Source organism: Stegodyphus dumicola, chromosome 2 (assembly GCF_044657685.1).
Source record: "Stegodyphus dumicola isolate Sdum_Otavi_A_Nest chromosome 2, ASM4465768v1".
Classification (NCBI taxonomy): Eukaryota; Metazoa; Arthropoda; class Arachnida; order Araneae; family Eresidae; genus Stegodyphus; species Stegodyphus dumicola.
In genome coordinates this window covers 34,598,894-34,613,942 of record NC_140769.1, presented here as the reverse complement: position 1 = coordinate 34,613,942, position 15,049 = coordinate 34,598,894, and the positions used below count along the sequence as shown (strand labels likewise).

The 15,049-nt window shown below is 31.0% G+C and overlaps 1 protein-coding gene across 2 annotated transcripts in view; it reads left to right on the top strand.

Annotated features, from left to right (window-relative positions):
- The window catches only part of LOC118187877 (voltage-gated inwardly rectifying potassium channel KCNH6-like), a 925,365-nt gene that overhangs the window by 895,173 nt on the left and 15,143 nt on the right, over nucleotides 1-15,049 (top strand). For both annotated transcript variants that reach the window (XM_085810566.1, XM_085810565.1), the window contains 2 exons: nucleotides 3,985-4,296; nucleotides 13,177-13,333. In XM_085810566.1, the coding sequence (XP_085666692.1) occupies nucleotides 3,985-4,296; nucleotides 13,177-13,333 (469 nt within the window). The remainder of the gene's footprint in view (nucleotides 1-3,984; nucleotides 4,297-13,176; nucleotides 13,334-15,049) is intronic.

Below are 15,049 nucleotides of genomic sequence, written 5' to 3'. Positions count from 1 at the left end.
CCATGACTAATATTTGGCTAATAATTTAATTTTTAATCTAACTACCAAATGTAGAGTGCATTTTGTATAAGCTTTTCGGTTATAAATGAAATTTTTCATAATGCAGAAAACTGTAACATGTTTTTTAATTTTAAGAAATTAGATAACATCTTATCGTACAGCTTCCGATTCTCTGACGAACCGAATAAGCGAAGGCGTAAAATTGCCAAAACGCTGATATCATTGCAAGCGCTGGAAATAATAATAGCAATAGCAATAAATAATAATTAATAACAATAAGTAAAGTAAAAAAACTAGAAAAGAAAAGACTAACTTTTCTTAATCAGCCTTTACCTACTTTACTTCAAAACCTCATTTATTTCATAATACCTGAACTTATGAATTCGCAGAATGCAAATCATAGAATTAGATATAATAATAAGACTTGTAACTTCCTATTGATTGTATTATTGGAAAATTTTCAATTTTAAATATATAAAATTAACATCTTACTCGTTTTCCAAAATAAAAGTCTTAAAACTTAAGCTTCTGTTTCAAATTGCTTTACAAATCTTTTCCATCCTTAGTCTTAAAACAAAGAATAATTAAATTAAACATTTTATTTATCTGTGCTTTCAGTTACCGAATTAATCTTTTCTGTGTTAATAGTTCTTAGGAACTTTAAATAAACATTTTGTGAAAAACTTTGTGAACAAAGCTTTTCCACCATTTTTACAACTCCAAGCAATAATATTTTTTTTACAACTGAAGATATCTGTAGCAAGTGGATATATCTGGATATCTTCATCAATTTGCATCCCAATTATAAATATTAGAGCGTATATAAAAATATTATGACAACACTTAACACTTTAAGCATAAACTGATCAGCTTAGTGGGTCCAAGACGCACACATTGTTTTCTCTTCACCTTTCCTAATATGAGATTTATCACAAGAAAACATATTTTTGAAGCTGAACTAATAATATTAAACAAAGAAAGTCTTCATTCTATTTTAAAATAACATCTAATTATGAATAAATTCAGTAAGATGTAATTCAGTTAGATGTAGTGAATGATACATATCTTTTTTTCACCTGCAAATTAATTATTCTCGAATATTCTTTAACTCGAGACAAAACAGATTATATCCACTCATGTTTATATTATCAGCCTGTTTTCTGTAAATATTTATATTCACAGTGCATGGAATGTGTTAATTTTATTAACAGTTAAATTTTAAGGTAACGTTCCTTTCCTGTCAAATTCTTAACTTCAACTTCCGGCCAGAACGTAGTTTTGGAATCACTCTGAATACTTAATGAGGAGGATCAGTATTTAAACCGCGAAGTCTACTTGGTGAGTTAGAGAGAATCAAGAGTTTTTGATTTGCGCGCGTCTGCCTTTTGGCTACTCTCTCTCAAAGCTGTTATTACGCTCGGCCGTACTCAGGCCCTTAATAAGCTTCGTAGTCAAATAGAGTTAGGGGGCTAACTCGTTTAGAATCTTGATAGCTTCGGCTATATCTCTTTAGTTAATCTTAGTTTTAGTTTATTTCTTAGTCTCTTAAGTTCAAGCCCAAGTGTCGGCTTTTATTGTACACTCCAAGACGGAGTTTTGTTAAATCTTATTGGAATAATAAAGGGTTAGTTACCCTTCCATCTTGTTGTTTCTTGTCACACGAACTTAAGCGATTATTCGCTAACTAGTTCTTAAGGTTACTCACTTTTAACTGCAATTACACAGTGGTGAACCTCACAACAGATATATTTTCTGTGAATAGTTTCTTCACTACATCTTGTTTTTCCTAGTTTTACAGGAAGCATATTTTTATGATTCTTTATTTTGGGAATTAAGTGATAACGTAAATTTATATTTCGTTTATGATGCTAAAATCACTTTTTTTTTTTTTTTTTCCAAAGTAGAGTAAATTTGTTTTGCACCTTAATATTACTGAATGCTACTGCATTGTAAATGAATAAATTATTAAGAATTGTGTTTACGTTTATGTTTACCTTTCGTTTAAACACTTAATAAGCTCATATCCATTACTTAATTACGTACATTTAGCATAAAAATGTTTTAGATTTTCTTATCACAGAAAAAACATTTTTATGACTGTGATAAGAGTGATGACTTTAAAGTGTACCATCAAATAGGAAACGAAATACCAAGTGATTCTATACATAAATTAGTGACACATTGAATATTAAATTATTTTCACTAATTTAAGTATGTAACTTTTGTATAAAATTTGCATTTAAGCACTCATGATTATTAGATTGCATTTTTAATCCAAGAAATTGCTGAGTTATGAAATATGCTGTCAGACACTGCTGGTTTCTAGTTTAAAAGGAGGGTATATCTATGTTTCCTCATATTTCCTGGTGTTTCTTTATGCCAATTATTTGTTGATTTAGCTATAATTGTTTATCATGTATCTTAAGCTAATTGTTTATCCCTTCTTTTTTATCTTAATCTTCAGTCTTTCTAAATGTGTTCAACTTCACCTTCCGGCATTCGAGCTTTTCTAAAATCCTTCGGCTGTTCAGTGTCAAAGGATACAGTATAATTACCGCGCTTTATATCCAACTGATGCTGATTCCATAATTCGTCTTCGCACTTACTCTCATGTCCTTTGTTCTAAACTTAATGTCAAGTCCCTTTCCTCGATTTTTCCACAGCAGGGAAAGAGTGGTTGTGCTCTTGGTAGCAGAATAAGGAAAGGTAGAGATCAATACCCATGATCTTCATGAAACATATTTGTCATGAATATTGTTAACTGGAACATTTTATTCCATCCTATCATTCCTGGGATGAATAGGAATTTACGACACCTAAACTGCCTCCTAGTTTAAATGAAGCCAGCTATAGCTATCTTTCTACATTGAACTGGTGGTCTGCTCGGATTTCACCTATTTTTTTTCCAATCTTGATTATAATACTTTGGAATTTGTCTTTACATTATTTCATCCATACATTCTGAAAGATGGTTTTAGTCAGTCGTCACCGAACTATCTGAAACCGTCCTCGACTAACGAAACCATCAATCGAACTAACTGAAACATCCATCCATCCATATAAACCCTTTCCTTTTCTTTAAGACATTGTTATTACAAATTCTTATATATCCGCTTTAGATTTGTGAGGACATTTTAATGTGTTCGGTGCAGAAAGGATAATAAATAAATAATTGCAGTAATTTTCCAAGTTTCTTTCAGAGGTTTTAAATAGAAATAATTACAATAATATGTAAACATATACTATGAAAGAGTTTGCAGTTAAAGGTTTTTTATCCTTTTTACCTTAATATCGTACTATGATTATTGTTTTAGTTTTTTGATATTCCACAAATCTTTCATCCTCAAGTAAATACATTTATACCTTATGTTTTTATCTATTTTTCTTTTCTTTAACTTAATATTTTTGCTTTTCCTGAATTAGGGTTACACCTATGAGGAATTATTACGATAATTTAGCTTTCATCTTAGCATGCAACTAAATTAAATTTGTGAAATCTTTTCCAAATCTACATTATTTGTGAGAATTCTTCTAACTTAAACTGTATATAATACATCTATACATATTTTAGAAGTGATTGCTAATTAATATACATTCAAGAAGAAGAGTAAAGGTAGTTATACTACTTAAGGTAATGAGCATGAAAGGGTTTCCTGTATTGCATTTAGTGAGAAATGTGTAAGAAATTTTAGACTTCCATCTAAATTACTGATTTTTATGTCCCTTCTAAACGACAGAAATATTATACGAAAATATTTTACAAATTTGCAAATAGAGCAACTGCTGTATAACTTGGGTATTGGGTGGAACATTAAAATGCTTCGAGATATTTTTACTGTTTTTATCTTACAGAAAATGGGAAAATCTTAAAACGTAGAACAATTAAAAATAAATACCGTCGATATATTAACTTTGAATCTAACATAATGATTTTTTAATATATTTTGAGTAACTTTATGATATTGTAATAATTTTTATTTTCAGGCAAGTTCAGAACTTGGAGGACAAAATAAGCTCTGAAATGCAGAGTCTCATTCAGTTGCTTAATCAGGTGATAGTAATGAAATGTCTCCCTCCTGCTGAGACGTCTGCACCTCCTTTCATTCCAGCCACCACCGCCGCCGCCTCCCCTGGCATAGACCTACCACTACACATGATGTCTTTCCGATCTAGTTCCGTACAGCTCCCGCTCTCGGAAAAGACGCGGGTCCGTGTCTACAGGAGAGCGGTCAGTTTGCAAGGCACGCCTGTTCCCGCAGACAGTTCTGTGCGCCAACTTTCCGGAAGAGGAAGCAGGTGAGATACCGTTAATACTTAACGGTAATTTATCTGGAATTATTTCCCGTTTATATTGATTCAACTCTAGCCTTTTAACGTTATCATAATACTTTGGTGAGTAGACGATTGATGTAATGTTGACTTGAGAGTTCCCTGTCTCTCAGTTTATAATTACCCATCTGCAAAGATATAATTATATCGTCAGTCATATTGTCATTATATAAAATTATTATAATCTACTTGAGAGACAACTAGTCTCTTAAGTAGATTTTAATTATAGTGAAACTCCAGAGAGACTATAATACTTTTACTTAAAGTTTGTGCTTATCAGTATCAATTTAACCTTTATTACGTAAAAAAATATTAGATGTTTATGCACCAGCTGAGGTGCTGTACCGCCTGTTATATGACTATCAGCATTTGTACTCAATTAGTAGAGCATTCTGTTGTCGCTAGGCCTACCTGAAAATCTCTATAGAATATTAAAATTTGCAGCAGCATTTATAAAGTTACTTCAAAATTTAGAATGTTACTGCGGAATTTGCAGCAGAATTTATAAATATAAATTAAAACAAGCAACGAAATAAAGTTGTCAGTTTTTTATGCATATGAAATTGTATTTAAAATATTTATGAAAAATGTAAGGTATTACCGTAGAATGTGGTTAGTAATTTATATTGTTACATAGCAAAATGATTTTATAATTTAAAGCAGTGGTGGTTAACGTCTCTCCATACTAAAATCATTCTGAAATGGGTAGTAGCATCACAGGTGTAATAATATGACCTTTTAAATAGCAAATTCGAGTAACGTGTCCTGGTATTATAAGCATAGACTGTTTCAAGGTAATATTATACTTCTTTCAATAATATTTGTGAATATATTTGCAAATATGATGAAAATCTCGAAATATTGTTTTGAGTGCCTATTTCAGTGAAATATTTATAGTTATTAATTAACATTTAATGCAAATCAGCGAGAATACTGTGAATACTCTTAGGAAGCGGCAAATCAGTTTAATAATGCTCATTTTCAGAAATTTGCATGTGTACTGTATGCTTGTGCTTTGTATTTTGTCAGAAAAGCAAAGGTAGGCCAATATACATGCTTTGCATTTAATACAGCAAACTCTGTTAATAATAATCATATTTCTTTTTATACTTTGCCATGGACCTCAGGTCACACAAAAAAGTTATGTCTCATTGTCCATTTGCCAGCTGAAGAGAGCACTGCAAGGTTTGACAAGCATTTCTAAGGTATTATATATGCCACAAATATTAACTTATGTTGTTCAAGCTCAGACATTATTTCGCATGGATTTCAAATGAAAAGTATATAAACATTGTATGCAAATGCCAAGTTATTTAACAAATTAAACTTGAAAGTTATTCTGAACTATCGCATTAATGACAGATTATTCTTTTCCTTTTGAAAAATCACACAAACGATTTTTGTATCGCCATTAGAGGGCGCTCTTCTTCTGAGAAAAGTATGTTAGGTTAGTTCAGTTAGCGATGTAGAAGATGGTGAACCATCGATGCACTCCAGGTTGTTTTTGTAAAATGTTGAAGTATTGGTTTCTATTAGCATTACGTATGACCAGAGCTCTCATAAAAGAAGTCAAACTTTTTTTTTTCCTGAATCAAATTCTTTCATTTTACTGCTCAGAAATACAGAGTAATTCATAATTCTGCTAGGGGAAACACCTAGCAGAATTATATAGAGCAGAGTATATAGCAGAGTTCATAGTGCATTAGCTCTGATATACAAAACAAAATAATGAAGACTGTTTCCAAATTGTATGTGTCTCTGCGAATGCTCGATGTATACATCTTCAAGACTCGGCAGATATCAGTGCTAAATTCAAGTTTCTGTCATACGTCCCAACATATCGCGATCCGTTAGCAACCGTATGCCTGATCACTTCTCAAAGCTGTGTTAAACGACGTGCCACGGGGAGAAAGAACTTTTAATTTAACGCTTAAAACTATCATATAGGTTCATGTTAGATAAGCATGGACGCTATGGAAGAAGAGAAGAGCATCTTCAGGAGTATATTAAAGGCCAAAGACCAGAAAGATCAACATTGGTTATGCGTGGATTCCCTCCTGAATATGTGAGGAGTTTCATCTTGTTGAGAAATGAAGTCCTTGTTATCTGCCCGTAATTATGGCATTAGCCAGTGCTTGCAAGTGCAAGTGATATCACTTGGCTTCCCGAAAGAGAATGACTCACTAAGGCTAAAAAGCGAGTTATTGCGAGATAGGTGGCTATTACGATTGTAAGATTAAGAGATTTGCGATACGTTGCATGTTTATCTTCATTTTTTGCTACTGTTCTTTTACTATAAGTTTTTTAAATACCAGAGACAATTACGTATTACCCTGTACACCGACTTTGTTTATTTGAAACCAACGTTATGCATACTTTTACAATTTCTAATGCTCCAGCTGGTGTGCTACATTTGCAAGCGTTGTCACCTTATATCTGCAGTAGGGGAATAATTTATAAAGAAGAGGCTTTTTTATACATTTATTAGACTTCTACGAAAACTTTAATATCATAAACATTTAACTAATGTATTTTTTATAAGTGGGGAACAATGTTTAGCTAATGTTCTTGAACAATGAAGTCGCTAGCTGCGACCAAAGCAAAATTTATGAGTTCTATGTACACCTGAAAGCAAATTGCATAAGAACCTTCTTCAAGCCAATAAGATCGATTTAATTTTTCTGCAGTCTTTATTCCGAATTTTTGTTCATACGTGAAAAAGAAACGTGGAAAGATAATAGTGTCTTACCTGAAAACAAATTACTTATGAAAAGGTAATTCTTCGTAATACTGATTTATTATGAACAATTTTCAGTAATTTGAGATGTCAAACGAATTGGAGAAAAGTTTCTTCTATTGTCTGCGTAAAGTTAAAATGTTCTTTGAACAAATTCATAACAGCAAATAAAAAATATACTAAAGCAATATTCTGCAATGGAAATACAGAAAAAAATTTGCTGCATTTCCAAATTTCAAAGCAAAAATGCAGAATTTTCGTAATATTTTTAAGATTTATTACGTATTTTCATTGAAATAAATATTTGACTCGCTTAATTTGATTTTTGTTTGTAAATTTTCGTTCTTATTTTAATCTGTAATGATTTTATGTCATTAGAATGTGAAAAATACATTTTGCTATCTTTTATTTGAACTTCCAGTTGGTGAAGATATTGCATTTTAAAGGCTTAAGTAAGCTATTCTTATATTTTATGTTCGCGCTGTTTTTCAAGTTTTGTATTTTCTAATTTACTATCGAAGACTAACATAATTTTTCATATCCTTTGGATGCTTGCAATAGTTGAATATTTTAATTTGAAATACATTAGAAATGCATCTGAGAATTGTTTTATGTATACTGAATGAAAAAAAGAACAAATATTTATAGATTTGGTTGTAGTTATAAACACAAAAGAAATATTAAACTTATAATAAATTAGAAAGCATTATATTATTAAGAAGATGATGCTTTTGAATTCCTTTCCTAACACATAATTAAATTTTTCTTTGTTGTAATAAATGCATAAACGGACATAGTATAAGCATATCATTTAGGAAACATGAAATATAAAACTACTTTATTTGACAACCATGTAAAAATAAATTTTCCCATCTTATAGTGCTGAGAAATTTTAAATGAGCATTTATTAAGGAACTGGCGGGCAGTTACGCAAAACAATATAAATTCTATGTGCTTAAAAACTGAAAATAAAATGAACAATTTATTTAATGTACAGCATATAAAGTCGCTAGCTGCGACCAAAGCAAAATTTATGAGTTCTATGTACACCTGAAAGCAAATTTCATAACAAAACATTTCAATATTAATGAAATCAGTTCATTGTTTCCTAGCAGCAACCAATTCAAATACTTTTTGTTGCCAAACTAGGAAACAAAAACTTTGGATACTCCTGGTTAATACGTATACGTATGACGTCATGATTTCAATTTAATGTAATATAACAACTTTTTATCAATAGCAATAAAAGAATTAACGTGGCAATAACATACCGTGTCAGTTATTGTAATGACGCATTGGGTAAACTGTGTAGTACCAGAATGCTACGGTAGAACAGATATGTTATTTCGAATACTGTCATGAGTAACTAGTATATATTTAGAATTTAATTATATATATATATCCATGTTTTTAACATTTTTAAAAATTATAAGAATAGAAATAAGATAAGAGATAAATTAAAAGATAAAATTCTAAAAAGACTAAAGTGTACGTCAAGTTTCAAAAGACCTGAAGTGCTATCTGGGAAGGCCGAGAAAGGAGGAATGAACTGGCTATAACCTGATGCAGAAACAACATTGGTATAAATAATAGGCAAAGTACTGTGAGTTTCTTGGTGCACTAGTAATAATTAAACCTTAAATCTATAACATCATAGTAAGAGGTACATATCAAATTACATAAGTTATACAATATGGGTACTAAGTATGGCCATAGGCCGTTTACTATTAATTGGATCATTAAAGTCGTAATCGTAAATCCTTATAACTGGGTTGTTGATATTAACAAGATTGGCATAAAAGTTTCGGGCGAGCCGGCAGTAAAAACACTTAAGTTGTTCTATACCCAATTCTTCATATAACTTTTGATTTCGAACGTACCAGGGCGAATTGGTAATCTGTCTTATGACACAATTTTGTGCCTGTTGCAATTTTTTTTATAATATTTGCATGAATATGCCCAGACCGGGCAGGCATAGCATAGTATGGGACGCAATACTTTTTTTATTAAATAAGCAACTTGTTGTGTATTGAAAGTACTCTGTTTCGAGAAATTAAGGTGTGAAGTGTGACTTTAATTACTCGAAACTTATTCCTTAATATAACAACTATTAAGGATAGATGTTATGTGTGGGTACCATGATAGAGTTTTACTCAGGATCACCCCAAGATAAAAGAATTGCTAGTAATCGTAATCTGAAACAAAAATGTTGCCAACAGCAGCTATTTCTCTAAAATGCTGACATTAATGAAACAGTTTCGACATGAAATAACATTACATGAAATCGTGTGCTTTCTACAGCTTCGGAACATTACCTTATATAATAATAATATATTTAATGTTTGACAATGCTATTATGTTTCACGCTTTGCTGAACTATAACACACTTTAAAATATTTTAATTTGGGTAGAGGCAATTGTTTTTCTTAAATTGCTGAGTTTTTTTTTATTAAATTCGAGACAAATTAATATGTCCCAGAGTGGCAACACCAATTTTTTTTTTATATCGCCGTTTTTTTCTCCTTAAATTTAATATTCACTTAAAATACTAAATTTCGTATTAAATTCTCATCTTTATGATTTTTATTAATTAAAAACTCTTAAAAAGCTGATTTTCGAACTCATTTTACCGAGTGGCAAAAGTCTCGCGCACTGGAGATAAAAAAGCTTTGTTTCGGAAAGTGTTGTCACTCCTTGCTTTCAAATCGTAGAGTTTGTTAAGTTTTTATAAGTTTTACAAAATATTAAATAAAATTAGCATTGCTAAACGTTTTTATGTACATTTAACATATTATTACGTATGGTCATATTCTGACGTTGAAGAAAGCATGCGACAGCACAGACGTTATTGTGTGTCGAAAATATCGCTTAATGTCAACATTTTAAACTAATAGCTGTTGCTGATAACTTATTTCTTAAGGTTAGGAAAATTGACACGATATGTTTTATTGTCACGTTAATTTTTTGTTATTGATAGTGGAAAAAGTTTTCCATTAAACTTAAATCGTGACAAAATGTGTCATGACATCATACGAATGTGATACGAAATGTGTTATGACATCATATGACATTTAAATCATGACATCATACGAATTAACTTGAAGTGTCAAAAGTTTTTGTTTCCTGTTTTGGCAACAAAAAGTTGTTTACGAATTAGTTGTTGCTTTGAAAGAATGAACTGATTTTATTCATACTGAAATGTTTTTATGCATTTTCTTTTCAGCTGTACGCAGAAATTTCAAATTTTGTTTTGACTGCACCTCGCTAGGATGTGCATAAAGAGTGAGGACCCCCTTGGATAGGTTTTTGAGAAATCTTATGTAGACAGTGACCTTCCTCTTGTTTTGATTGCCGAATGTGGCAAGCTTCATAAAGATCGGAAGTAGATTTGTATAAAAGACAAACAAACAAATATTCATTTTTATATACAAAGACTAAGCATTTTCGTTGTTATTTAAATTTAGTAGATGTTGCATATTTGGAACAGTTTCAGTATAGCCCACCTTCAAAGTTTAGCGAATTTTTTTGAGAGCCAAAGCGCGTGAAATGTTTTGAAAAATGGTTAATCGAGATTTTCGAAGAAACTCTGTGTTTCAAAAATGGCGGCCATCTTGATTTCACCAGAAATCGTGGATAATAGAAATAAATTTACGACTATTATACACGATTTTAAAAGAAAAAAATATTAAGGAATGATTAAGGAAAATTATTAAGGTTAAAAGGATGTAATTTTAAAAACAATGCCGGAAAATCTCACCCTTGGCTTCCCCCAAATGTAAGATACCTTTGCATGGTATCTTACATTTTTCACAACAAACTTAATCCTTCAATAATCCACAATCCATCAAAAATTCTCTAAAAAGTTCATACTCTCTTGTAAATTCATATATAAAGTATCTGTTTGGACTGCATGGCTTACCCAAACTTTTAAGCTTGTTTGGAAATTCTCACCTTAAATTTTCCTTTAAAATCTCTTGATACTTAATTACAACATCACTAACAGCAGATTTAGAGCAATCCATAACTAAATGCATAAAATATTATCTCCAAAACAGTATTCTCCATAATATCTGAGCGTTAAACAATCGAAGAAAAGAGTGTTACGAATTGTGTGTTTAGATAGTTAATTTTAGTAGAATTCTAATTAAAAATGTTGTATTTCCCCGTGCAATGCAGCGCGAGATAAATTTTAAGAGAAGGCTATCCCAGAAAAGTAAGAATACAGGGAAACGTGCATTTAACTTTAGTAAATGGATATCTCGGTAATTTGTATTGACGTTGAATAAATGTAATTGACCACTAGGTTAGCTGTAACCGTAATTCGATCCTCTTTAGAAATAGGAAATTTACGGTTGTTTACATTGCGTTTGCCGAATAGTATGGGTTACCACATGCTCGTACACAGGTGTGGGTTGCCACATCATATCATTTATCGCCATTCTTGGCGATATTTTTTGATTAAAATTCTGGGTGAGCTATACTAAAGCTGTTCCCATATTTGAGAATAATTTATTGATATACAATATAGTTATGGTATTTTGTATTATCCGGTTATACTACTTTGGTAGACGGTTGCATGGACTTTTGGCGATTTACATTGGCGCAATTGTTGGCGCTGTTTTTACTGTCGTCAGCCATCTTGAAAAATGCTGTTTTTACGTATTTCACGCTTAGATTCGAAACTTTAAAAAAATTAATATTGTTAAAAATAATGGATTAATTTTTTGTTGATAACGTTTTCTTTTTTTTAAAGATGGCTAGCAAATGTAAATAAATACATTTACTAAGAGTATAAAATGCTAAAGTAAGGTTAAATTATTACTTTCATATAATAGAATAAAAACACCGCTATAAAAGCATTGCGCCAAATTTAATTGCAATAAAATATTACGTAAATTGAATATTGAATTAAAAGCATCATAACAACGTTTAAGAGAATTAAAATTTTTCAATTACTTAAATTCAAATCCTTTAAAATAAGTTTCATAGGATATAATTATTTAACATTAAAACATATGTGGCAATAAATATTTCAGGAATTTTCGAAAACAATGTATTAATTTTTTAATAAAAATGAAGTATACAATAATAAAGTAAAAGAAAGATATGTACTTAAATTTTTTTTAACTATTTTACCTCACGTATATTGATAAGCACCAGGAAAAAAAAAGATCTTCATCTGTTATCAACATCTCTCGCACTTCAGTGAAGAAGCAATTAGCGAGGTTTCCTCCAAAAGTTTTAATAAATTTCCTCTGACCCTTGTAACAATAAATAAATCTTTGATTAGGAAATCCAGGTTGACCAAAATAAGGTCTCAAACAATTTTTTTATTTCGATACCAATAATTCTTGGTAATTACCAATAACAACATTCATCTTCGAAACTGACACATCCATTCGCTTTGAAACCTGAGGAATTCGTAGAGATGAATAATAAAATTTTAAAATGGCGCGGTAATGCACAAATATTCAGTAACCAATCAGGGAGCTGATTACATCACACATAGAATTAAAATTATTTAAATAATCATTCATAATAAAATCATATTTAAAAAATGCAAAATTAAATTGTATTTTAATATTTAACAGCCATAAATAATGCTTAAAACATTAGATTAAATTTATAGATATTAAAACCAATTACTTTTAAAATAATGTGACGTCATTCATTACAACATTCACAATATAAAATTCCATAAAATATCATAAACAATAAAATTTTTATTTAAAATAAAAATGCAAAGTTAAATTCATTTTTATTATTTAGAAGTCATAAGTAACATTTAAAACAAAGAATTTATGCATAATAAAACGCATTATTTTTAAAAAATTCTATCGCTCGCCAAAATCCTAGCAACCGTCTACCAAAGTAGCACCATATCTGCTTCTATATATAACAGAATTTATACGTAAACATTTGCTTAAAAAATAAATTTCTACTGTAGTCTCTTTTTGCGTGTGACTGTGAATTTTTAGAAAACATATCTTTATTGTACAATCTTGCTAAATTTGTTTGCATTGCTCTAAACTAACATTTATTTGTTTTCACTTTTACTCGATAAATAATTATTTGTAATTATATTCCACTGTTATTTATATATTTTTCAGATCCCAGGAAGAGCTTGTAGATGATATTCCTGAGGCCATTGCGGAAGAGCCTGTCCACACCCATTCACATGCCAAAACCGTGCCTCCCTCTCCAGTGGTAGAGGACATATCACAACCACCGGAGAGGTGTCGATCTCAACCTTCGTATTTCAACCAAGTAAAAAATTGGTTATATTTTTCATTTTTCTTAGACATGTTCTGCGTAAATTTTGTAATATTTGTTGAGCTAAAATGGCATCGATGTCATCCAAAAGCAATGATATAATCGAAATATTTAAATCTGCATAATTCTGTGCCAGACCCCAATGTGAGCTTGCTTTTTTGCCGCTTTCTCATGGGTCCTTTCTTTAAGGTTAGAAAATTAGTAAGATTATATATTAGTAAGACTGAGAAAGATTCTCACCCTCTTTCAAAGTAGCTATTGATCTTGGAGGTGCAAATAAGATCTGTTGCTCAAAAGTTAAGTATCATACTTCCAATGCCAAAGAGTTCTTCAGCAACTGCTGCTGAAATTTGCAAGCGTTGACTAGTCACCGAAACCGTCTTAAAGAAATTGAAGAATAAAATAACGTCTCCCATTGTACATGACAAACATTTATTTAAACTATGAAGACGTTGAACAGCAGAGTAGAAACATGATATTACACAGCGCTTTGCACTTCTCTTTTACATCCAATACTCACCATTGACCTTGGCTAACTACGTATTAACTAAGTATAAGTATTACCCCGCAGAGAACTTTCTTATCATGTGCATGCGCTAGGGGAATCAACGGCGGTTGCCAACAGAAGTGATGAAAGTTCTTGATTATATAATGACAAAAAATATATAAATAAGCAAAGCCGGAAAGAGCACCTTCTCATGAATTTCATGTTATAAGCGCATCTTTCAAGAAAATTGCATTAGATTTCCCAATTTTATTCAATAAAAACACAAATTCCAGAAGTGCCTGAAACACAAATGCTGTGAAGAATTTTTTCAGTTTTTATGCGAGATACATTATCAAAAGTAATAGCCAAAGACATTTCAGTCGCTTTCGCTCTGGAAATTTCGATGTTCAAGATGTCCTTCGCAGTGGGAAGACGCTCTCAGAAAAGTGGACGGTAGTTTAATAAAAATTGAGCAATAACGACCCGTAAGCAGCCATGATATCATCAAGAGCCCAAGTATTGATCACCAAATAGTGTTAAACCATTTAAGGAAAGTTGGCTAGAAAAAGAAGCTCAAAGTTTGAGTCCACACAATCTGACTCGAAAAACAATAGACTCAGATCTATACTATCGATAAGCAGAGCAACTGCACCTATCAATTCAAAAGAAACGGTTCGAACTTGTCAAAAAAAATTGTGTCGTATATCACGCTCACAAGCACAGACTATATGCATCTTTCACAATCCATTAATATTTGAGACAGTTTGGCTGGAAGATTTTAGTACATTCAATGTATAGATTGGATCAAGCATTGTCAGACCTTCATTTGCTTCTTCTGTGCAGGACACTCTGAGTTATGTTAAGTTAGTTTCAAAAGGCTGCTTTGAAAATAACTTATCAAGAATTTTTTTACCAGAAACCACAGAAGTTCTGCAGCATATGTTGATGTTGCCGGAATAATGTCAGAACATCATCGAACAGAGTAATGCATATGGTGTTTCATAATGTTTCATTCCATTAATAATAAATGTATTCTCAATTTTGGCTTCGAAAGACTAAATTCTTCTTAGAAAATCTTAATAGTGTTCTGATAATTTTTTTTTTTTTTAATTTTGTTGCTAAATCACATAAACTTGTGCAAATGAATCTAACCTAATATATAGTAGTAAAAGGGAATCAGGCTTTTTATATGAGACTGCATTCGTTTTTTCAATGTAACTACA